The 24,689-nt window shown below is 34.2% G+C and overlaps 1 protein-coding gene across 9 annotated transcripts in view; it reads right to left on the reverse strand.

Annotated features, from left to right (window-relative positions):
* The window catches only part of GNAS (GNAS complex locus), a 331,282-nt gene that overhangs the window by 102,497 nt on the left and 204,096 nt on the right, over positions 1-24,689 (reverse strand). For all 9 annotated transcript variants that reach the window (XM_056812896.1, XM_056812901.1, XM_056812899.1 and 6 more), the window contains 2 exons: positions 1,106-1,160; positions 900-1,019 (listed from right to left, as the gene is read on the reverse strand). In XM_056812896.1, the coding sequence (XP_056668874.1) occupies positions 900-1,019; positions 1,106-1,160 (175 nt within the window). The remainder of the gene's footprint in view (positions 1-899; positions 1,020-1,105; positions 1,161-24,689) is intronic.

A 24,689-nucleotide genomic window follows, 5' to 3' on the forward strand; every position in this document is an offset into this window, starting at 1 on the left:
ATTTTACAATGACAACTTTGATGCCTCTACTAATGTTCTTTTATAACGTCTCACTGTGACATGAGGGAATCCTGGGATTCTGACAGCAAAGGCCGTGATGAACAAGTTCTGGGTTTTATTATTGTGTCTGTGATCTGAGGACCAGTGTAGCTATATTCTAAGAGATAATATCCATAGGGTGATACTTTTCTTAATGACGACCCATAGTGTGTTGGTAAATATTTAGCAAATACAACTCAAAAATACATGCATAACATACTGTAATGTTTGGTCTGAATTAACATTTTCTCTATTTTTTTTTCAAATCTAGACAATCAATAAAACAATAAATCAAGGCCCAATTTGTAGCATTTTCTGATTTCTAAGGTATAAATGACACTAAAATTTAACAGTTGGATCTGGAAGCTAGTACAAATTGAATTCAGCACAACCCAGGCACAACTCTCCAAGACAATTATGCTGTTAAGGGGTTATAGTTTATGTCAGTGGAGGAAATATTCACACCAATGAAATCATAGAGCCCTGAAGCATTGATGATGTGATATCTTTGTTGAATAAAGTGTAAGGAGTGGCACTGTTCAATGGATCTATTCATCAGTGTAATACTTGCAAAGAATTCAGATCTCATTAATTTGAGTGTATGTTATATAAGAAGCAAGGAGGTGAAATAACTAGAAAGTTGACCTTTCTATGTCAATTTGGGCAAATCACTTAACTGCTCAATGAGCTAGGCAATTCTATAAGTTTCAGAGAAGGTACCAGTTTGTATTGTTAAAGGGAGTTTCCTTTCTTAGGATCATAGATCCAAGTACTTACAATATATTATAAAACTATAAAGAAAACTCAGGTAATATAAACAAAGGAAATTCTGGCATAAATTAAATAAAAGCTTTACTTACTGGTGGGAAGTCAAAGTCTATCTGGTTAGCTAAGTTTAAAATGTAGTCAATTCGAAACTGATTCTCTGGATTGGCTAGCTCAACTGGAGGTGCCAAATTTCCCATTGCTGTCACTATTGTCTGAAAATAGGTAAAACAAACATTTCAGTAAACAATTCAAATTAAATAGCATTGTTTGAAATGAAAAGAAAAGATTATGTACTTACCTCTATAGCTTCTTTAATATTATTTTTAATATCTTGGATTTTCATTTTTTTCTCCCTATAATGAAATAATTACAATATTTTGTTTTAATAGGTTTTTCTTTGGGGAATAGGAAAAAGTACTTCAATTTGAATTGTTTAACTTTGTTTTTACCAATAAATACCTGCATATTTGGCTCTCATGGCCTGTAGTATCAGCCCATTCAAAATTAGAAATGTTCTTTAACTAAATATAACTAAATACTAACTAAAATGATCTAAAAATTACTTGTCTTTAATGAGAAATATATAGTAGCAATAACACAAAATATTGCGATCTAAAGAGATTTGGTTTTCTTTGTGTACAAAAGAGCAAAATCCAAAGGTTGTTTATAAATGCATAAATAGATGAAAAGTTAGTAAATTTTCCTGATAGAAAAGACAAAAGGGAAGGACAATTTTGAGGGAAAAATTAAAGATTACTACTGATAAAAATAAACTTAAAAGAGAAATGAAAGCACAAGCAAGTGGAGAAAATAAAAGCCCATTGTAAAATAATGTGAACCCATATAATGGATTATTTTTTTAATGGTTACTATAAATGAGATTTTAAGATAATTTTACTAATTTTTCCTAAGAACATGTAGAACTAGTACAAATTCCTAAACTGATAAATAAGATAAAAATCAAAGCTACTACACATCTTGGACCTTGTTCAGTTTTTTTTTTAAGAAGTGATGTTCTGTTAATTGCAAATTATATTTTGTATCATAATAGCTCATATAAGCATTTCTACATTAATACTGAGAACTAGGGTAAAATTATTTAGGTATTTAAAAAATTCTGTTGAATTTAGTTTCTCAAAACTCAAGGAGAGAAAACCGGTATTCATTTTTATAAATTAAGAGAAAATAATAAGATAATTTAGAAAATTATTCATATAACATCACAAACTAACAAGGAATATGGCACAAAATTAAAATTTCATTTTAGTTTACTTAAAACTTAAGGGTTTACAAAAAGTGTTTTTTAAGAATTCTAAAGTGGGGGAATTAGAACAGAAAGGAAAATATTTAAATGTCTACTTAATATTAATAACAATGGTCTCTAAATTAATATTTTGTAGATATATATTGGGAAATTCTATTCTTTCAATTACATGTGAATCTCATCAAAAAATAGGCTCATGCTTCACCTTGAGGGGGTAGTTACACAGGTCAATGGATAGAGAGCCAGGCCTATAGAGATGGGAAGTCCTGGGTTCAAACTTGACCTCAGACACTTTCTTTGTGACCTTGGACAAATCACTTAGCCTTTACTACTCTCCTACCTTAGAATGACATAAGATATGGGTTTAAAAAAAGAAAAAGTAATAGGTTGGTTTTCCTACTTGAAAAGTACCTCAAAGGTAAATGATACTATTGGAATATATATTTGAATAACCACTAAATATAACTGCATATATGATGCTTTCTGCCTTAGCAATATTGTTTCACATCATTCACATAAAGGTAAATATAACAAAACTTAAGCTGTTGTCTTAATCCCATTCTACTTAAGAAACAGGGAGATTGACATCCCTTTAAGAAAATGAATTTTTTCCTACTCATTCTTAAGCTTTACATTCATTCATGCCTTCTTTCAACAAATAAACAAGAGTATACTCAACTTTATTTAAATTGTTCTTAAAGAAACTAAAAACATTCAACAAGTATATTAAGTTTCTATTTAGTTGAATTCTCTATACATAGGTAGTAAAAATTAATGTAAAGGAACATTTATTTTAGAAAACCTATATAGTTTGTTTAACTTCAAAGTTAAATAGAAAGGAAAAAAATTAAAATTTTAAGAACTAATGGGGGAAGGTAAAGCTGAATCATGATATTTATTCATAATGTCCCTTCTATATTTGGAATTTTCCCTCTAAACACACACACACACACACACACACACACACACACACACACACACAAAAGAATTCAAGTTATCACTTAGACTCTGGGCTACCATCATTTTCACCAACTTGTATTAATCTTTGCCATTTTCTCTTATTTGTAAAATAACATTAACAGTGATAGAGAGAAATTAAAGATTACAGAATGATCCTGCTTCAAGCACTTAACTTAGTTGTATCAAATCATTTAACCTCTCAGCTTTGATTTCTCCATCTGCAAATAGGACATGATTGTTGGAAGGATCAAAAATGCTTTACCAGGCTTCAAGAACTATGATAGTCATTTTTAGTCATCTAATCCAACTTTCTTTTTTTTTTAAAAATGAGGAAGGTTCAGAAAATTTTAGTATACAAGTCATTGTTCTAAAAGGCATAGTTAGCTCATAGCAAAAATCTGTCCCCTGACACACAACTCAGTGTTCTTTCTACTACACTAAAAATGAAATATAATTTAGAATGTTTCCTTTCTTTTATCCTAAATGTTACATTTCTACTAAGTACAACACTGCAAGAATAAAAAATTAGCATAGATAATGTGTCAGTAAAGCTATCAATACGTGTCTACCAACATGCTGGTAAGGAACAGAAAGCATATTAGTTTCCACTTAGGATTGCCTCTCCTTTTAAATGGTAGGTTTGAATCTTTAATAACCATATCTCATTGCTCTGAAGGTTTCTTCCCCAGTGCACACAGTGCAAAAACTGGCCAAGACTGTTCATGGTTCAACAGTTTACAGTACCAAATGCCCTATATCATCACAGAAGAGCAGATAAAGGAAGACAGAAAAAGAGAAATGGTAGACAAGTATATACAGTAGAGTGTTAACATTTTAATCAACTACTCCACCTCCTTACCCATGGAAAATAGCTGACTTATTTTTTTTAACTTTTCCATTTAATTTGAAGAATTAGTAAGACAATGCACAGTTCACAGATTTTTATTTTCAAAAGTTCTAAGAACCCTCTTATGGTAGATGTGTTCTTGTTTCAAAGCAGCAGAAGAAAAAAAGAATTCTGCAGATATAACTTTTTAAAATTCAATTTTCAAAACAGAGGAATGAATAAATATACTCCAGTAGCTCAGACTTAAAAACTTAAATATCCCACTTATCATAGGTCCAACACAACAAGGAATTATGGATGAGACTAAATTCACAGTTATTTTTGATGTATAGATCATATCTTAAAAGTGTATCTGTAAGTCAATGTGCTTTTCTTTTAAACTCTGAAGACAGTTTCCCAAAGAGACAATGTTGGTAATTAGAATTTTCATACTAACACATAAAAACACATATATAAGATTTTAGCATGTTAGATGGATTGACAGGCAAAAGTCACAGCTTCCCATGATGACCACCGGTACCACTAGTTCAGGGCAGCTTGGCTGCTGTATTTCCAATAAGTAGAACTTTTATTTATTTATTTAGCTGTTTTATCTGTTGGAGTTGATGGGGAAAGGAGGAGAGAATTTATAAAGGAACTTTGGAATAGATGGAAAGTGGGAGGAAAGAGAGGCTCTGTATAAACCAGAATCATATTTTTTTAATTTGCATCTGTGCTTAGATTAAACCCAAATAGTAAACTCATGCTGTTCCAAAATACCTTGTACTATTAAATTATTATAAGTGTAATATAATAATAAAATATAATAATTAAGTTGTTATAATCCAATAATTCTTTTTTAAATAATGTAACATTAAGACATTAGCTTGAATTTTAGCCTAGTACAGTAAATCCCTACTGCAGAGGTTTAGGTGACGAATTAATGTTATATGCTAAAATAATATAGAACTCAATATTATGACAAATTCCCCAGTAGTATGAGCAACTTTAATTAATAAACCACTTGGTAATTATCACCATTTTTATAATAAAAATAAACCTAGTCTCACTGCCACTACGTTCTCACATGACATAATGTTGTGAATATACCAATGTATTTTGTAGTCTTTCACAAGAGAAAACTTTACAGTTGTACTAAAGTACTTAATGAGTTTGTTTGCTATCCTGACATTTACTTCAGTTTTTAAAATAAGAAAAAATCATAACTGTCTTCTCCTTAGTATAAATGTTTTCCTCCTAGCTTCATCTTCCTGCTCCTTAATTAACTTTTTGTTTTCCCATACTTCATTTAGAATCACAGAATTTTAGAGTTTAAAGGAACCTCAGTGATCAACTAGAGCAGGGATGGCAAAACTTTTAGAGACGAAGTACATACTACATGTGAGCCCCCCACCTTACTCCAGACAGGAGAGAGAGGAAGTGTTTCCATTGAACTGCTGGGCAGAGGGGCATGTCATGTGAGAAGTGTCCCCAGGTATGCATGGAGAGAGGGAAGGGAGCAGCCCCTTCTGGTACACATGCCATAGGTTTGCCAACATGTAACTAGAGTAACCCACATGTGAAAAAAATTACTACAATGCATGCATTAAGACATCATCGGGGGCAGTTGGGTAGCTCAGTAGATTGAGAGCCAGGCCTAGAGGTCCTGGTTCACTTCCCAGCTGTGGGACCTTGAGCAAGTCACTTAACCCCCACTGCCTAGCCCTTACCTCTCTTCTGCCTTGAAACCAATACACAGTATTGATCTAAGACAGAAGGTAAGGATTTTTATCTTAAAAAAAAAAAAAGACATCATCCAATATCAGCCTGAACAAAACTTCAGTAAGAACAAGCCTATCAATTCTCAAATTTTAAGTTTTTCTTTACATCAAAACACAAATTTGCCTTTTTGCAACCTTTACACAGTTGAACACAATACTCCACCTGTGATTTAATTAGAAGAAAGAAAAGCAAGATTATCATCTTCTTATTCCTAGAAGCTATGATTTTCTTTGGATAATCCAAGAACATATTAGCTTTTCTGGTTGATCTATCAACTGAGTCCTGAGAGAGGCATAATGGTATACTGGATAATTGTGTAAGACTTGGAGTAAGAAAGACTTGAGGTTGAATCTTGCCTCAGATGCTAACTGTGCGACCCTAAAAAATTCAATTAGCCACTCCACAGCTCAGTTTCCTGATCTGTAAAATGAAGAATGAGAGTGTTTATATGGCTAAATAGAATTTCATTTAAAAATAAAAAGATCTAATAGACTGAAAAATCAATGAGTCAATAATGTTACATGATACCCAATAAGGTAAATGCAATCATAACCTATATGAAATAACAAGTATTTATTAAGTGCCTATTGTATGCCAGGCACTGTACTAGAAGTCTGAGATATAATGAAAAAAAAAAAAGTATTCTCTGTTCTCAAGACCTTACATTCTAACAAAGGAGACAACATGAACATGTATAGGTATATAAAGAGCACATACAAATAGATCAAGGTAAACTTGGGGGAAGGGAAATAAGGGACTAGTAGTTGGGAGACTGAAAAGAAGTCATATGAATAAAAAACATCACTTGACCTGAGTCTTGAAAAGAACTAGGAATTCCAAGAGACTGCAAATGAGGAAAAAGAGCATTCTAGATATGTGGGAAATTCAAGGCAAAGGCATGGAAAACAAGAAACAACATGCCATGTGTGAAATAACAAGAAGTATAGTATAGCAGACCTTAAAGTGTGAAGAGGGATGTACAAAGACAAAGTAGGATATGGCTGATTTAGGAAGAACTTTCAATGCCAGATGGAGGAATATATATTTGATTCTGAAGTAAAAAATTGCCACTGGACCTTATTGACAAAGGGGTGATATATTCAATCCTGTGCTATAAGAAAATTACTCTGGCAGGCATGTGGTAGATGAACTGGAATGGGGAACAACTTGAAGCAGGGAGACCAGTTAGGAAGCTATTTCAATATCCCAGATGTGATGTGAGCGAAGAGAGAAATGTTATGGATGTATTAATGATTGGGTATGTGGAGGGATCTCAGGTGAAACTAGGATGGTGAACCTCTTCTGATCATATATAGTTTGAGATTCCTATGCAACATCCAGTTTGAAATATATAATGAAGTGGTGCAACGTATCCAGAATTACAGATCTGATAATTCTGTCTTTGGTCCGACCAGAATTATATTCAGTTCTAGGGACCATGTTATAGAAAGGGTATATATGTTGGACAATAATCACAAAAGGGTTATTAGTAAAGGGCCTATGGACTATGCCATGAAGTTCAGATGAAAGAACAGGGAATGTTTTAGCCTAGAGAAGGGAGTTGGGAGGGATGAGAAAAATATCTTCAAATATTTGAATAGCTGTTATATGGAAGATGGATTAAACTTGTTCTGTTTTATTTAGTAGAACTGGGAGCAGGGTAGAAGTTGAAGAGAGATCTATTTTTGCATTGATAATAAGGAAAAATACTTTCTAATGATTAGAGGTATCCATTAGACTACAGTAAGTGCTGGAGATACAAAGAAGAATAAAATACAGTCTCTGCTTCTCAAGGAACTCACAATCTAATTGGAGACACATCATGCAAAACAATGTATAAATAACCTATAAACAGGATAAATAGGAAGTAATCAAGAAGAGAAGGAACAAGAATTAGGAGAAATGGGGAAAGACTTCCTGTACATGGTGGGATTTTAGTTACTTTAATTGAAGCTAGGGAAACCAGGAGGCAGAGATGATAAATGAGATTATGTCAGGCATGAGGGGCATTCAGTGAAAATGCCTGGAGTAAAGAGATACAATGCCTTTTTTTTCAAGGAGCATCAATGAGTTTTACATTCATCCTTGTCATTCAATGAAATTATCAACTTGTCTATTTCACAATTCTTCTCACCCTCTTTTCCTAGAGCTTTGATAGCAATGCCATCCCCTTTTTTGCATATTTCCTTCTCCTATACTCTTTCAACTCTCCTGACCTGGCAAGGACTAGATTAATGTTCACTCCTTCCTGCTGACAGTTCATTTCATCTTCAGTAGTGAACTTCAAGCAAAGTTTGAGTATGTTATAGAGTTAATAATTAGTGTACAGACTTAGATATTCCACGAATCTGTTTTGTCAAACAAAGAAAAAGGAAATTGATGTCTGGCAGGTATGTGTGAAAATATAGCTTCTCTAATCTGGAAAGAATAATCTATCTCATGGAGTAGAAAACACTAAAACTATAATGTATGAGAATCCCATCTCCAGAAGAATTTCATCTAGAATTCAATAGTGTATTTAATTAAAAACAAACTTGATTTGTTTGCTAGCAATTTTAGTCTGATAAAACTTATGTGTAATAGAGTTCTTCTTGGTATGGTTTATATTCTGTGTCACAACATTCAGTAAATACTACAATACATACTTTGAATCTCAGAGATTCCCTACCTATAGGTAATAAGAAAGGGAGAGTAGCTGAGAAATTTTTTCGGTGAAGTGATTAAATAAATCCCTGAACTAAGGTGGTGTCAATGGTAACAAAAAGGAAGGGAGGGATACAAGAGATAGCATAAAGGAAGAATCACAAGGACTAATGATGGTCATATTGATGTGGAGGGGTAAGGGTAAGAAATGATCAAAGCTGACTCAGCTTTCAAAGCTAAGTTACAGTATTCTGTTGAAACAGAAAGATAGTACCATTACTAGAAATAGAAAGTTCATTAAGAAGGCACTGTAAGGAGGTAAGCAATTCAATTTTAAATACATTGCCTTTGAAGCAATGGAAAAACATTGAAGTGAAAATGTTGATGATTCAGATCTAGAGTTCAAGGAAGTCCTGAGGATGGGGAATCATCTCCATCAAAGAAGAGGAAACTCAAGGGGAGTGGGGGGGACGAAATTCCCAAAAGACAAGCTAAGAGAGGCCTAAGTTTGATGTTCATTTAGGTGACAGGAAGGAGAATCAATAAGAGATAGCATTTTTAGTAGTACGAAGGGTGGGAGAACAAATATAATTGTGCAAGTCAAAGAAGTTTAAAATTTTTTTTATCCCTAACACCAAATAAAAGGAGCATTTTCATATATACAGTATAACGAGGACTGTATCCCAAACTTACTTTTTAAAAAAACATATAATTTCTCTTCTACTTGACCATATTCCTCTCTGAACTATCTTCTATTCTTTTCTGTGCATTTAAAAAATGTTCCAATTTCCCTCTTTCTCCTCCCCTCTTTCCTACTTTTTAGCTACTAAGTCCCCAGAAAGACAAATCCCTACTAACAAATATGCATATTCAAGAAAAATAAAATCTGACATTGGTCATATCAGAAAATGTATGATTTATTCTGCATCAAAGCCAAAATTTTTTAAAGGGTCAAATGTGGCAATAGTTATCAAGAAAAATCAATTTAAGAAAAGTTGTTGGAATTAGGAAATATTTCTTATTTTATTAAATAACTCAGAGCTGATCTTTCTGCTAAGCATTTTTCATATGCAAATCATGTGATGTTCATAAAAAAAAAATCACCATATTAATGCTGACTCTCTACATACGATTTCCTGAGTAGTTCAAATTGATAGATATTTGTAAAAGAAAAAAAAAATTTGACATATATCATAGATCTTAAGAGTCAAAGCTGGAAAGGATCCTAGAGATCTAGACCAACTTCTTCATTTTATAAATGAGGAAACTGAGTTGAAATAGATTAAGTGACTTTCCTAAAATCACATTGGAAGTAATAGAGCTGGGATTCAAACTCAGGTTCTGTAACTGCAGTTTCAAAATTTTTTCCAAGGGGCAACTAGGTAGCACAGTGGATAAGAGTTGCTAAGCTTGGAGACAGGAGGACCTAGTTTCAAATCTGGCCTTAGACACTTCCTAATTGTGTGACCCTGGACAAATCACTTAATTCCTATTGCCTAGCCTCTTCTACTTAATCAGTTCTAAGAGAAAGTACTTTCTTCCAAAAGGAACTTTCTAATGCACCCAGAATATTATTAAAATAGCTAAAATAGAATGTACCCCAATATATTTACAAAGAACCTAACCACAAAAACAAAAGTATAAGGGGGGGGGGAAGCTCTATTTTTTAAAAAGCTCTCAATTAAATAAAGCCTTATTTTTTTCATTATACTCCTTTTTTGCTGATCTAGTCTCATCCTAAGAAAAAAGGCCTTTAGATCTATAAATTTATTCCAGAATTAACCTTTCAGAGAAGGGCATCAAGGCATAGTATATAGTTGTAAGACTCTAGGCATGTTATATAACCTCTGAACTCTAAGCAACTTTCTAATAATACTGATTGTAAATTGTGCAGAAAGTGCTGATCTGCATTCTGAGAAAGCAGTTTCCTCACTAGGGAATTCCCTCTTATCAATGAAATCAGAGGTTCCTACCTCCATCCTACACGAAAAGTAATATCATGTTATTTCCTAGTTGTATTAAACTAATGAAAAAATATATCCAAAAAAGTTTGGGTTTTTTTGATTAGTAACAACCAATCTTTTGCTTTCAAAGATCACATTTGTTTTTAAAGCTCTGGACACTAGGAAAAGTACAAAAAGGAAAAGCCACATCAAATAGCAACAGATTAGTAGTAAATTCAACTTTAAACTATTTTGGTTTTCCTTGGATCAGCCTTATTTCATCAGGATTACAGAAATATAAATGAATGACTTAAAAGCAGCACTTTCTTTGGCACCAAAGAGAAATTCCAAGAAGACAGAAAAAGTTGTACTATATATATCTCTAACCTGAAACCAGATTCTTCCCATCTTTTTTGTTTTTTCTCTTCTCTCAGGATTCTAGGTCTCAGTTCTATTATTAAATCTGAGATACTCAATGTATTCAGTGACTCATAGGGGGTGGGGGAGAACAACATACGAACAAAGTCAAATCTACCCATCTTGTAAAATGAAAATTTCATGTTAAAATATTATTTTGATAATTCTCTCATTATGAATATTGACTGTTTCATAATATCAAAACTGAATGAAATATAATCACTCAATTTTTAATCAGCACAAAACTCCAAAATAAACCTTTATAACAAAATAGAAGTCAAATATACTAAGAATGTTATAATGGGTTTTTATGGGTTAAAGTTCTTTTAAAGATAAAATTTGAAAATCAGTAAGAATTCTTTTTTTTGACATACAGTGGACATTTTGGATTTGAGAATAAGATTTTGCAAAAATTAATTATAATAGGGGTAGCTAAGTAGTACAGTGGATAAGAGCACCGGGCCTGGAGTCAGGAGGACCTCAGTTCAAATCTGGTCTCAGACACTTCCTATCTGTGTGACCCTGGGCAAATCAATTGCCTAGCCCTTGCTGATCTTCTGTCTTAGCATTTATAGTAAGACAGAATGTAAGAGTTAAAAAAAAAAACAAACCTAATTTATAATGGCCTAGGACCTAGAAATTGAGGGATGAATAGTACTCAAAATGGATGTTTCTTATATATCATAAATATATTTAAATTTAATGTGAGATATGAAATAATGAGAAAAGATATTTGTCCTGAGAACATAAGTAACTTTGGGAAGAATTGCTGACTTGTTAACAAATGCCAGGAAAACTGAAAAGCAGTTGAGCAGAAAATAAGGTGTAACCAAAATAGGGTACCATAACACAATAATATGTGCAAGTGGATACCTGATCCATACAATCCCACTGCTGACTGGTACAGCTTTAACATGCTCTAAACATTCTGTCTATGCCAATTAGCCCCTTAGGCAGCTTGGTGATTCCCTGTTCTCAAGGTCTCACCAAATTGGTGATAGACTTAGTGTGGGTGAATTATTTTTCAATTATTTATTTATATATTTATTTAGGATACTTTCCAGGGTTATATGATTCATGATCCTCCCCCCACCCCTCCATAGTTGACAAGCAATTCCACTGGGTTATACATGTATTATCACCCAAAACCCATTTCCACAGTATTCATTTTTGTAATAATCTTTTAAAACCAAAACCCCAAATCATATACCCATATAAACAAGTGATAAATCATGTTTTCTTTTGCATTTCTACTCCCACAGTTCTTTCTCTGGATGTGAATAGTGTTCTTTCTCATAAGTTCCTCTAGATTGGATAGACTTCGGATAGACATCTAAAAGTCTCAGTCCACTGTAGCTTATAACTCAAGAAATCTACCAGCTACAGCTTCTCCCAGTACCATGCCCATTGGGGGGAGAGGGGGAAGAAACTTAAACTAAAGGCCTGAGAAGATCATAAAAGAGAAATAGATTATTTCAACTACAAAAAATTTAAATGGTTTTGCATAAACAAAATCAATGCATCTAGATGGGAGAAACTGTCAGCTGGGAAGTTGATAATCTTTTTCATAAAATACCTAATAAATTTAGATGCCCAACATATACAGGGAACCAGAAACTATATTAAAATAAATCATTTCAGGGGGCAGCTGGCTGACTCAATGGATTGAGAGTCAGACCTAGAGAGCGGGGGTCATAGGTTCAAATTTGACCTCAGACACTTCCTCACTGTATGACCCTGGGCAAGTCACTTAATCCCCATTGCCTAGCCCTTACTGCTCTTCTGTCTTAGAACCAATACACAGTAGTGATTCTAAGATGGAAGGTGAGTGTTTTTTAAAAAAAGGCATTTCGCAAATGTAGTGAAAGCACAGAAACAGTTTCTAAAAGAATAGTAAACTATCAAAGATCATATGAAAAAACATGATCCAAAACACCAACAATTAAAGAAATATGAACTAAAATAATTCTCAGGCTTAATTTCACATCTGGAAAATTGGCAAAGATGACTAAAACATAAATAACCAAATATGAGGTACAGTGAGAAGACAAGCATACTAATAGAATATGAAGGGATTTGTGATCTAATCTCAGTATTCTGAAAAACAATTTGGAACTACTCAAGAAATGTCACTAACATACTCAGCGAAACCAAGAAGATAAAATAAAAACATCTCAAAATATAACAAACTATTAATGGGAGCATTATTGTGGTAGAAAAAAATTAGAAACAAAGTAGATGCACATTTATCAGAGAATGGTTGAAGAAACTGCTATATAAATGTAATATATTATTGTGCCATAAGAATTCAGAGAAATGCATGAGTTCATCTATGAACTAATGCAAAGTGAAGTAAATAAAAGCACTAAAGAATTGTTTGAAGTTGATATGAGTTTCCTGAACTCCTCATTAAAGTTCTCAATGCACTCAGCCATCCCTCTACTTTCCTTCAAAGAGGAAAAAATGACCCTTATTAACCCCTGTGGAAAGGAAAACTGAATCAAGCTCTGGATTTTCTGCCACTGAGGTGGAGCAAACAGTAGTTGGAAAGTTAAAGTGAAATTGATGAACAGTGTTGACAGTTGGGAAGGAGGGGTGACTGAAGAGGGACAGTTGCTCTGGAAAGCTCTCTCTTTCCTGGCCCCCAGACTGGAAGGAGCCTCTCTCCCTGCCTAGGGATAAAAGTGCCTCTATTCTTGGATTTTCCCAACTGTGAGTTCTACCTGGATTCCTGTGATCATGTCGATCAAACAAAAAGATTGAAGGGGAGTGGTTTGAACTGTAAGGCATCAGCCCAAAGAGACAGACCCCACTAGCTCTGAAAGTCAGAACTTTTCTTCCTCTTGCTGTCTACTGCTAAAGACTTTGTACTTAAGTAGCACAGATTAGCATAGACAGGAATAAAAGAAACCCTCCATCAGCCTGTGAGGCCTGGCCTCAGTTCAAAAGCTGAGAGAGACTCAAACACAAATCTAGGGAAATCCCTCTTCCCTCATACCTCCCCAACCCAAACTTGTTATTAAATTCATCTTTATTTAAATAACTGCAGTCAGATAAGAGGACTATCATTTCAGAGGGAGTAGAACCCAAGACAGCCATTCAACTATAAACGGTCCTTATTTCTGATATTGCCCTGCTGGGCAACCTTGGTCGGGGGGGGGGGGGGGGGGGGGGGGGGGGCTTTTTCCTCAGGGGGGTATGTGCTTACCTGCTCTGGGGTATCTTCGACATCAATCAATAGAGAAGATGTCCCCTCAGGCTATCACAGTTGGCCCATTTCTGGGGAACCCCATTTTTCAAAGATAGCCTCTCAGCAAGGGGCATCTCTCTCCTTTTACCTCACCAGCATCAATATTCCTTCTCTCCCTTCAACTCCTCCATTCCCTGTTACAAAACCTTCCTTATTCCCTGTAACTTTTTCAACCTCTACAATCCCTTTAACTATTACAACCTTCCATCTGAATCCCTAATACAATTAATTCCCTTGTGTGTTTTCCATGAAGTTATACCAAGACTCTCTTATATATTCAGTCTCTCCCTTGATAATGGTGCTTTCTTCTAAAAGCAAACTTAATTGATCCTGCAGATACTAAAAAACAAACAAGCAAACAAACAAAAAAAAACACCTCCCATGATCCTGCTTCCCATCACTTTGGTCCTATCACCTTCCATAATGATCATATCTATACTCCATATACATGGTACCAATAAAGTAAATGCAATCATAGCCTATATGAAATAACAAAGCTATGGGCCAGGAGATGGGAGGTCATAGGTTCAAATCCAGCCTAAGACAATACCTGTACAAGTCATGACTCCAATTACTTACTTAGTCCGTACCACACTTCTGCTCTGGAACCACTACTTAGTATTGATTCTAAGACAGAAGGTAAGGGTTAAAAAAAAAACTTTCATTTCCCCGGCCCCAATTGCTTACAAAATAAAAGTACATGTACTACTACCATTGTTACAATAATAAAGCTGGTTCAGTTGTGGAAGAAGGAAAACTACAGCTGTTAGAGTTGAGTTTGAATTTGGCTTCATATTAGTGACTTTCTATCTAATAAAATAAGAGGCTTGCGTTAAATGACCTATGAAGTTCCTTCTTGTTCTGCATTCCGTGAAGAAGGCTCCTAAAAAGCTCAGAGAGACTAAGTTATTTGGCCACAGTCACACAGCTAAAAAATGACTCCCCTCAAAGGCACAGCTGGATAAAATTAGACTCTAAGACTGACTCCTAAGACCAGCACTATTTTTAGACATTGTGGTAAAATGGAAAAGGCAATGGATGTGGAATCAGAAGAAACCTAGATTCTAATCTGATCTCTGACAATAGCTTTGTGACGTTTGAGAAGTCATTTAATCTTTCTTAATTTCTCTTTCTGTAAAATGTAAAATGCAGTTAATAATATTTTTGCCTCGGCAGGTATTACCTTTACCACCATGACTGGAGGTCTTCAAATAAAGAACACTTGTTAGGTACATTGTAGAGGAAATTCTAGTTCATGTAGAGATTGAACAAGATGATCTCTAAGAGCCTTTCTAACAGAAATACTATGATTCTGTGATCACAGCACTAATTAAAGTATGAGCTCTTTTTCTTAGATGCCACATGTAGGCAACATTTATAAAAAGACAAAGAGCAAAGGGCTCTAGATTTATACACCCAAACTGAATGGTGGTTATAGTTAAATATGCTGGAAGGAGGGAGAATGAAGTACATGAGATTTCAAAATGTCAGAGCAATGGCTGGATCTCTGGGAAGCCTGCTTATCAGGGTGGTTTTCCCTATATGTTGGTATTTGTATTTCCCTGGGCTTTGTGTGTTTCTAGGAAAAGTCTCCTATACTCTGGGATGTGTGGTACGGCATTTTAATCTTAGGCACAACACACATAAAAGGGCAAGGGAATGTCAACCATGTTACAAGGTCAACAATTGGATTTTCAATTCAATTTAATGAACATTTATTGGGGCAGCTAAGCAGTGGTGTAATGGATAGAATGATAGGCCTGAAGTCAGGAAGACCTGCTTTTAAAGCTGGCCTCAGACACTTAAAAGCTGCATGACCCTGGCCAAGTCACTTAGCCCTATTTGCCTCAGATTCCTCTTCTTTAAAATGAGCTGCCAAGAAAACCCCAAATCAGATCATGAAGATTCAGACATGACTGAAACAATTGAAAAACAAAATCTAGACACTAGGTAAAGGGCAAAACCACAAAAAAGTAAAAGTAATCCTCACCCTTGAGAAGTATACATTCTATTGGGAGGAAAGGTTATATCTCTAACATCTAAACCCTTTCCTATTATCTTAAGCAGGTCTGTATTCAGTGTTGATTGACTCTATTAGCACTTAGAATGGATTCCATGACATTTCTATCTGCTTATGACTCTTCCTTTCATACCAAATCAGTTAACACATTTTCCCAGGAAACTTCCCCTCCCCTTTTCCACATAGGTAAAATGACCTTTCTCAAATTTCTCATAGAACTTTGCAATAATCTCTTACTTGAAATTATTAGACTCTCCTTTGATTCTGAGTTATTTTTCTTTTCTACCATAGTAGATATTTCCTTGACAGCAAACAACCATTTCTTTCCTATTTGGATACACACTTCATAAAAGGTTTGTATAATGGATTCAACTGAATGAAATGAACCTGACTACAGTGAATCCTGAAAAGATATAAGGAATAGCTCATAAAATGATATTTTTGGAGAGCTAAAATGCTGAATCCCTAGCATCTAACATGGGAGATGATTAATAATTACCTGGAGACTGATTGAATCAGAGAAAATAATTCCTGTCCATTTGTCAAAAGTTATCTAATAGAAATTTAACACAGATTTGATGACTTTTAACAATTTAACATGAACTGTCAGTAAATGCTATTCACTAAACAGATATAAAATGAAGTAGAATGCCTTCTTATATTACTAGTCTTTCTAACATTTCACCAGGATTTTATATTTCAGATTAGGCCTGTGATTTCATTAGCACAGGAAATTCCTAGGTAAAGAAACTCTTTACCAATGCAGATTTATACCTTCTCTGCTGTTTATGAGATTAGAGTTGCCAGAGCACTAAGAGATTAGGTAATTTGTACAGTTTTTCTGGCTCCTCTACCCACTATGCCAGTACATTGTATAATTTTCATAAAATCCAGATTAAAAATTTTTGAGAAAAAACTTCAGGAAAAGAAGATCATTAACTACCCAAATAAAAAAAAATGAACTGTTTGGAGAAGATGCCATAAAGAAATCTAAAAGAAACCTACACTGCATCAGAAGATCCAGAATGAACTTTGGGATGCATTGAATGAACTGAAGGGGGTTGAACACATTTATTCTGAATGTAAACTCGTATGCCTATGGGGATTATCCCTAATTGGCTTTCTGTCAATTTGCCTAGCAAACACTGCCACCCCCGACCCCCTCACACACACACACACACACACACACACACACACACACACACACACACACACACTTAAGTAAATCATATTGATTTTGATGTTCTTAATTTAAATGAATTGAGAAGAAAGTAGAAACCTAAGCTGCAACTAAATGGATAGTTTGCAAGTGTTCTTTCGAGAGATAGACAGCAACTGAGAGACATGGAAAGTATGAGCAAGTTGCAACATAAAAACCAATGAAGAATTTAAAAGAAGAATAGTAGTAAAAGATGTCAACAACAAAGTATATGGTAGAAGAGAAAATAGGCTGCTCACACACTATATTGGGGAGACAGTCTCCTCCCTCCACTGTGGGGAATTCATAAGAATATAAAGGTCATCACAGATGCATTTTAGTCTAATTACTATTTTAGCATATTCAAGATAAAAAAATGTTAATAAAGATTGTAGAGGATGAGTGAGGCAAAGACAATTTTTTAAACTCACAAATAAATTTGAATACCATTCATTCCCCCCCTTTATGAAACATATCATAGACTTCATACAGACAAGATGCAATGCATAAAATCAGAAACTTCCTATGCTTTTTATTCAGCATAATAAAGAAGTGAGCAAAAGGAAAACTCTAAAAGCCTTTAATTTTTTAATTTTCATCTTAACCTGTTTTTAAAGATTCAAAGCCTGCATTTCCTTAAACTTTCTATAACTCAGACATTTTACTATTTCCTAAGATGAAGGAAAGGAACCTATGTGTCCTAAAATATTTATAGCAGCTATCTTAGTGATGGAAAAGAACTGGAAATTGAAGGGATGCCCATCAAATGAGGAATAGCCGAACAAGTTTTGGCATATGACTGTGATGGAATACTTCTATGCTATAAAAATGAGTAGGTAGATTTAAAAACCACAAGAAAAGACCTATGTGAAACTGAAACAAGCAGAACCTGGAGAACATTATACAGCAATAGAAATATTGTTTGAAGAATGACTTCTGCATGTCCACCATCAGAGAAAGAAGTGATATAATAGTATGGTAAGTCATTCATAGTTTTAGATATACATTTATCTTTTTTTTTTTAAGATGCCTTCTCTAGCATGGAGTGGGGAGGAAGAGTGAGAGATACCAGAGAATTTTAATGTAACAAACAAATTTATAAAAAATTATGTCTTCTCCTATAAACTAATGAGGTTTTGCAACACATATATTAATGTCTTATTTTCCTGCAGAGAACAAACCTCTGAGATCCTTTCCAACTCTAAATCTATGATACTAAAATGAAAATTATTGTCACTTAAATGTCACAAAATGAGAGCTTAAGAGTACTGAAACCTCACATGAAGGTTCTTTCACATCACATATCCCAAGAATCTATAATAGTTCAATTAAAAGAAAATTTACAAATATTAAAATAAAAAGAATCATGTAAAATATCATTGCTAGCACTAAATAATGCAAAAATACTAACAAATTTATAGCACACTAATATTTACCAAGCACTTTACATACATTATTTGATTCCCTTTGTCATTAGTGTTCTTCACTACTCAGATATTTTTTATTTATTCTGTATGTTTTGTTGATGATTAGAATTTAACCAAAGAAAGTATGAATTTGATCATAGTAAGCAAAATTATACCATAATAATTTTCAGTAATATTATGATAGTCAAATAATTTATACATATAATTTACATGAATTAAGAGAAAAGGAACGAGACATAAATTATGTTATTGATTTTTCCTTCTATTCCCCTGAATGAGTATGCAATGGAGTGAATGTGACATGGGAGAAGCAAATCTGCAAACCCTACCCTGGCAGTAGATAGGTAGCACAGTAAATAGGGGGCCAGGCCTAGAGTCAAGATGACTTGAACTCAAATCTGGCTTCAGACACTTTCTAGCTGTGTGACTCTGGACTCTTGTCTCTTGGAACTGAGTAGCATAAACAGTTGTCTTCAAATGTGGAAGTGCTGTAATGTGGAAGAGGGATTGGACTTGTTCTTTTTGGCCCCAGAAGGCAGAACTAGGACCTGTAAATGTAAGTTACAAAGAAGTAGATTCTGATTCTATATATGGAAACCTTCATATCATCTAGTGGTCTCCAAAAATGAAATAGGCTGCCTCATGAGTAAATGAACTCTTCCATCATGAGATCTTCAAGAAGAGAAGTGGTCTATTAACATAGAAAATTTATTTTGATAACTACTTCACTCTAAATGGTTTCTTTTGTAAACCCATTTAATATTGTGCATTTAATAACATATTATGAAGAGTCCACAAGCTTTGTCAGACTTTTGAATAGGTGCATCTTTTTTTAAAAGATCATTTATTTAATTAATTAATTTAGAATCTTTTTCCATGGTTACATAATTCATGTTCTTTCTTTCCCCTCCTCCCACCCCCTCCCATAGTCAATGAGCAATTCCACTGGGTTTTTAACATGTATCATTGATCAAGACCTATTTCCATTATTATTAATATTTGTGCTAGAGTGATCATTTAGAGTCTATATGCCCAATCATATCCTTGAATGGGTCCATCTTAACCCACAAAAAAGGTTAAGATTCCTGAAAACTAGAAACTAGATGAAGACTTATCAAGGATGTTGTAATGACTCATACTTCAAACAAAACAGAAGATTCTTCCTAAATTGTGTTCTATGAAAGAGCTTATCTTCTATTATCTAAAGCTATAAGGTGCCAGACTGGAGGAGTATTCTTTGGTCAGAAAGAGGAATCATTTCTTTGCTTCTGCAGTTTTACTGGCCTAAAACTGGCCCTGCGGGTCGCCATTTTGGCTTGCTTAAGAAAATAAAGGAAAGGGGTCAAGATATTTAATATCAAAAAGAGCACTAGAGTGTCTTAGCTAACTCCCTTAAGCACAATTTCTTTTGTCAGTGTCAAGTGCATAGTAAAGAATGAGCAGGTGAAGGTTACAGCCAACAGAGAGAGAGCATCAACAAGTTCCCTGGTATGAGTAATAGAAGGAAGTATAGACACATAGGCAGTTTGACAGAATATCAGGAATTGTTTGGCTCCATGTTGAAGAATGGGCAGGCAGGGAGATGTTCAACTGGTGTTAAGAAAGGCCAAGTAGTATAAACCCAGGAACAAAATGGATTTATAGAAATCACTGAAATGAGCTCACTACAAAGAAACCATTAGAAAATGAAGAAGAAACCCTTAAAATAGACTGTTAGGAAATGGGTTCTATGGACAGACTGAATTAACATAAATAAGCATCCTGGGGAATTTATCAGGGGATTTTTTTTTTAACCCTTACCTTCTGTCTTAGAATCAACACTATTAGGGGATCTAAGGCAGATGAGTAGTAAGGGCTAGGCAATGGGGATTAAGTGACTTGTCTAGGAAGTATCTTAGGCTAGATTTGAACCCGGGACCTTCCATCTCTGGCCTGACTCTCAATCCACTGAGCCACCCCACTGTCCTCCCCTCCCCCATCAGGGGACTTTGGATTAAATATCCTCAGTATAGGATGAAATTGTAGAATATAAGGGGTAGGAAACAGAAGGGGGAAAGGAAAAGAATAAAAATGCATAGGGTACCTAATAGGTGTTAGATACTGTGCTAAATGCTTTTCACAAATATATCATTTGATCCTCACTACAACCTTTGTAGGATAGGTATTATTATGCCCATATTTATAATTGAGGAAACTGAGGTTAATATAAAAAGTCAAGTGACTTGCCTAAGGTTAGCAATTATTTAGAGGCTGGGTTTGAATTCAGGCCTTCCTAATTCCAAAAATTTTATTCACTCATATTAAAAGTAGCATTAAAGTAGTCACATTTGTATTTCATAAGGGGAATGAGACTTTGACTGGCTCACATCCTTTATAATTTATTTAGAGATTATAAAAAAGCATAAAGAAATGTTTATAACTTATTGTTCCTTGTGTATGTAAAAAGAAGTTTCTCCATTAGTGCACAATTAGCCATAGGCTGGCTTAAAGATGAACCAAAGCCAGGGTAGCCTTTAAAAGGTCAGTCAGTCAGGTCTATAGAGTGAATGTATTGCATGAAAAATCAGTCTAGACAAGTCAGTTCTTAGGAGGGCTTCTAGCAGTCTGCAAGAATAGTGAGAGGTTTTCTTTCTCCTCTGCTCATTCTCTTCACTAATGGCAGTCTCCAGAGAAGTAGAGTCTAGCCATGAGCATATGGAGGCTTATTTTTTATTGTAAAATATTACTAATTTATTAAAGACTCTAAAGATTTCTAACTAGCTAATGGACTCCACAGACCAAACAGACATCACAGAAATCAAGTGGGGCAGAAGGTGAGGCCCAAGTGAGAGATGCTTATGGGTGAACAACTAAATGGCTAGGCTTGGAGAGCCAAAAACCTCCAATATATATCTCTTCTGATACCATCATCTAATCCCTTCTCTGAATGTCTCTGCTTGGAAAACAGGCACATTCAAAGTGGCCTCAGAACTTTCCAATTTCTCTCTCATGGCTTCATCACAGGAAGAGGTGAGTCTCAGGAGGAGCCATAACATCCTTTCCTCCCCAGTCTAGAGCTAACTGACTTACCTAAGAATTCTTGTTTACAGCAGGTCTCCAATCAGCCTGTAACAAAAGCCAGTCTACTGATATGCCTGTAACCTTGTTATCTTTAACAAAGTCAAAAGATCTAGACAAAAGAAAAGAGGACTCAACCTAGTTTCATAGCCTGGGGGAGAGAATGTTTTGTCGTTTTTTTTTTTTAATCAAACTGTTCTTGGAAGTCAAAAGGGTAAGCCAATTCGATATCATAATTAGTTAATAATTTTCCACAAGTAGAACACAAGAATTAACTTGGAAATAGAGAATTTGTCTGTAGAGAAGAGCAGAGTCATGAAGCCCTGTTGAATGAGTGACCTTCCCAGAGGAGTTGTTATGCCTAGGTGAAGAAGTATGACACTATGAGAGGAGAAAAGACATCAAGGGAGGTTCCGGAGGTGTGCTTTGCTTTAGTACTTAGTGCTTCTGCCTTAGGGTGTGTGCCTTTCAACAATTGTACTCTACTTATGCCCACTCTTCCCACAGATGTAGTGCATGTGTGGGAGCATATGCCCTAAGTTTATAGGAGGAATGTTTTATCATTATTATTCATAATATGCCATTTTAGTAAAAGATATTTGCATTGAGTTAATTTTGTCCCATGAATGACTATCAAAGATAAAAACTCTAGAAAAGGCTCATGAGTTACTTAAAAAAATTTTTTTTAAATTTTAGTTTTTAAATATTTTTCCATGATTCATTTTCTTTCCCTTCCCTAACCAACAAGCAATTCTACTAGGTTGTACAAATGTTATTGTGGGTTATATTTTTAAGAGTGAAATGTAACAATATCTTCAATGTGGAGTAGTTAGCCTCTGGGAAATCCAGTCAGTCAGTACAAGTTGGGGAGAGTGAGGATAGTCCACAGAGGTGGCAAAATAAGTAATTTGGTAAATCAATACTTTTAATGATTCCACTAAAAAGCTACTCAACTATTAGAAATTAAGCATGGGAACAATTATCAACCAACCACTAGAATAATAGTGAATTCGTTAATTTAGTGAAGAGCTTAGTGCAGTGTCATTCAATCTGAGATATTTCCCATGACTTATTAATATAAAATATTGTCACATCATGAAAAACATATGGTCGACACATGTTGCTAAAATGGGATGCTTCTCTTAAAGAAAACTACAACCTCTAAATACTAAGGCTTTCCTCTCTATGCCTTCAGCAGATCATCATTTCTCTTGAATATGGGGGTGGGGTGGGGTAGGGTGCAGATTTCCTTTCCCCAACTATTTTTGAAGCTATTTTTTAAAAATGTCAACAAAAATACTAAATAACAGTTCCTAAATTTCAAGGAAATGTATCCTACTTTTCTGTCATAAAGAAGGAATCTTCAAAATCATGACAGAGGAAAGAGACAAAGTAAAAGATATTTAAAGATGCACCCAAAAAAGTTCTCTGTATTAATCTAAAACAGAAACCTATTTCCTATGATTGTGATGAGAGCATGGTTTTTTCCCCAAATACTATTTAAATATTGGGCAATCTTCTGCCACCAATTTCACAAAAGAAAAATAATTTAATTCTAAATGAAATGTTAATTTTCAAAGCAATAGCACTAAAATACTCAAAAACTAGTTGCCTCTTAAATTTCTATTATGTTTATCTCATTTTTCATAACAACTACTAATATCATTCATTTTCAAAATGGTTGGCTAAGGTTAAAAGTAAAGTATGTAGTTCATGTGGAATCATAGTTCCATATGAAATGGTCCATATAGTAATCAAATCAATGATTTTTCTCTCATTAACATTTTGCTCTTCCCCAGCCAATTAATCAGTCTTACAACCTGAGCATTAAGTTAAGAAAGTAGAATGGGCCAAAAATGGGTGAAATTAAAAACAAAATTATTGTAAAAATCCTAATTTTTTTTGTACTTACTATATCTGTTTTTTTGTTTGTTTTTTGGTTTGGGGTTCAAAGAGTTAAAAAAAGATTGAGAACTTCTTACAAAAAAAGGAAAGGAGCAGAATTTTACTTATAGTTTAAGAAATCATCAAAAAGTTTTCTCTCTAACATCTAATAGTTGGCTTGTGGAAGGAAAATGTAGTTTCCACAGATACTACCTGAATACCTAGAAGAAATGAAGCAAGAGATTAAAAAAAAAAAGTAAAATAAAAGCCCTGGAAAAAAAACTGGAACAAAGAACTACTATCTTAGCAGACAAAGTAGTAAATATTAGCCAAGAAAAATACTACATGAAAATTAAAATAGACCAAATACAAATCATAACTCAGCAATAAATATTAGAAGAAAGTTAAAGATGGAAAAATATTGAAGAAAATATAAAGTATCTAATTTTTAACTGAGCTAGGAAAAAAAGGAGAAATAATTTGAGAATTGACTCAAATCATGATTTCAAAAATGCTAGGTACTGTATTTGGGGAAATCATAAAATTGATTCAGATTTATAGAACCAATGGACAAATTACAGAGTAAGAGACTCATCATTCACCTCCAGAATGGAGCCCCATAAAGAAAAGTCCCTGAAATTTTATAGCTAAAATCCAGTTTCCATTTCAAAGAAAAAATACCAAAAGCATCTAAGAAAGAAGCAGCTCAAATACCAAGAAACTACACTCAGGATCACAGAAGACTTGGCAGTTCTATTATAAATGAAAGAAAATCTTGGAATGCTATATCCCAAAAGGTAAACAAGACAAGTTTATATTCAAGAATAACTTATCCTGGAAAGCTGAGAATAGCTTTCTCTTGGAGAGGAGAAAGGAATGGATCTTTAACAGAATAGAGGATTTTAAAGCATTCCTGATGAAAAGACCAGAGCTGACTAGGAATACAGAAGTGTAAATATACAATATAAAGAAACCTAAAAAAGTAAATTAATTTTTAGCAATTAGAAGAAAATATATGATACAGTGCTAACATTCTAAAAGCAAGAGATGAAATAGATGTTCTTTCAGAACCCTCTGATCTTTGAAAGGCACTGAAGGAGTCTTGGGGATGGATTAGTTCTGATGGTCGGAAGAGAGGAAAGAGAAGGGAAGCAATATGTTAGTGCAAAAAGGAGGAATGAGGGGTTAGAATTTGGTACAATCAGTAAGAA

The sequence above is a fragment of the Monodelphis domestica genome, chromosome 1 (genome assembly GCF_027887165.1).
Source record: "Monodelphis domestica isolate mMonDom1 chromosome 1, mMonDom1.pri, whole genome shotgun sequence".
NCBI lineage: Eukaryota > Metazoa > Chordata > Mammalia > Didelphimorphia > Didelphidae > Monodelphis > Monodelphis domestica.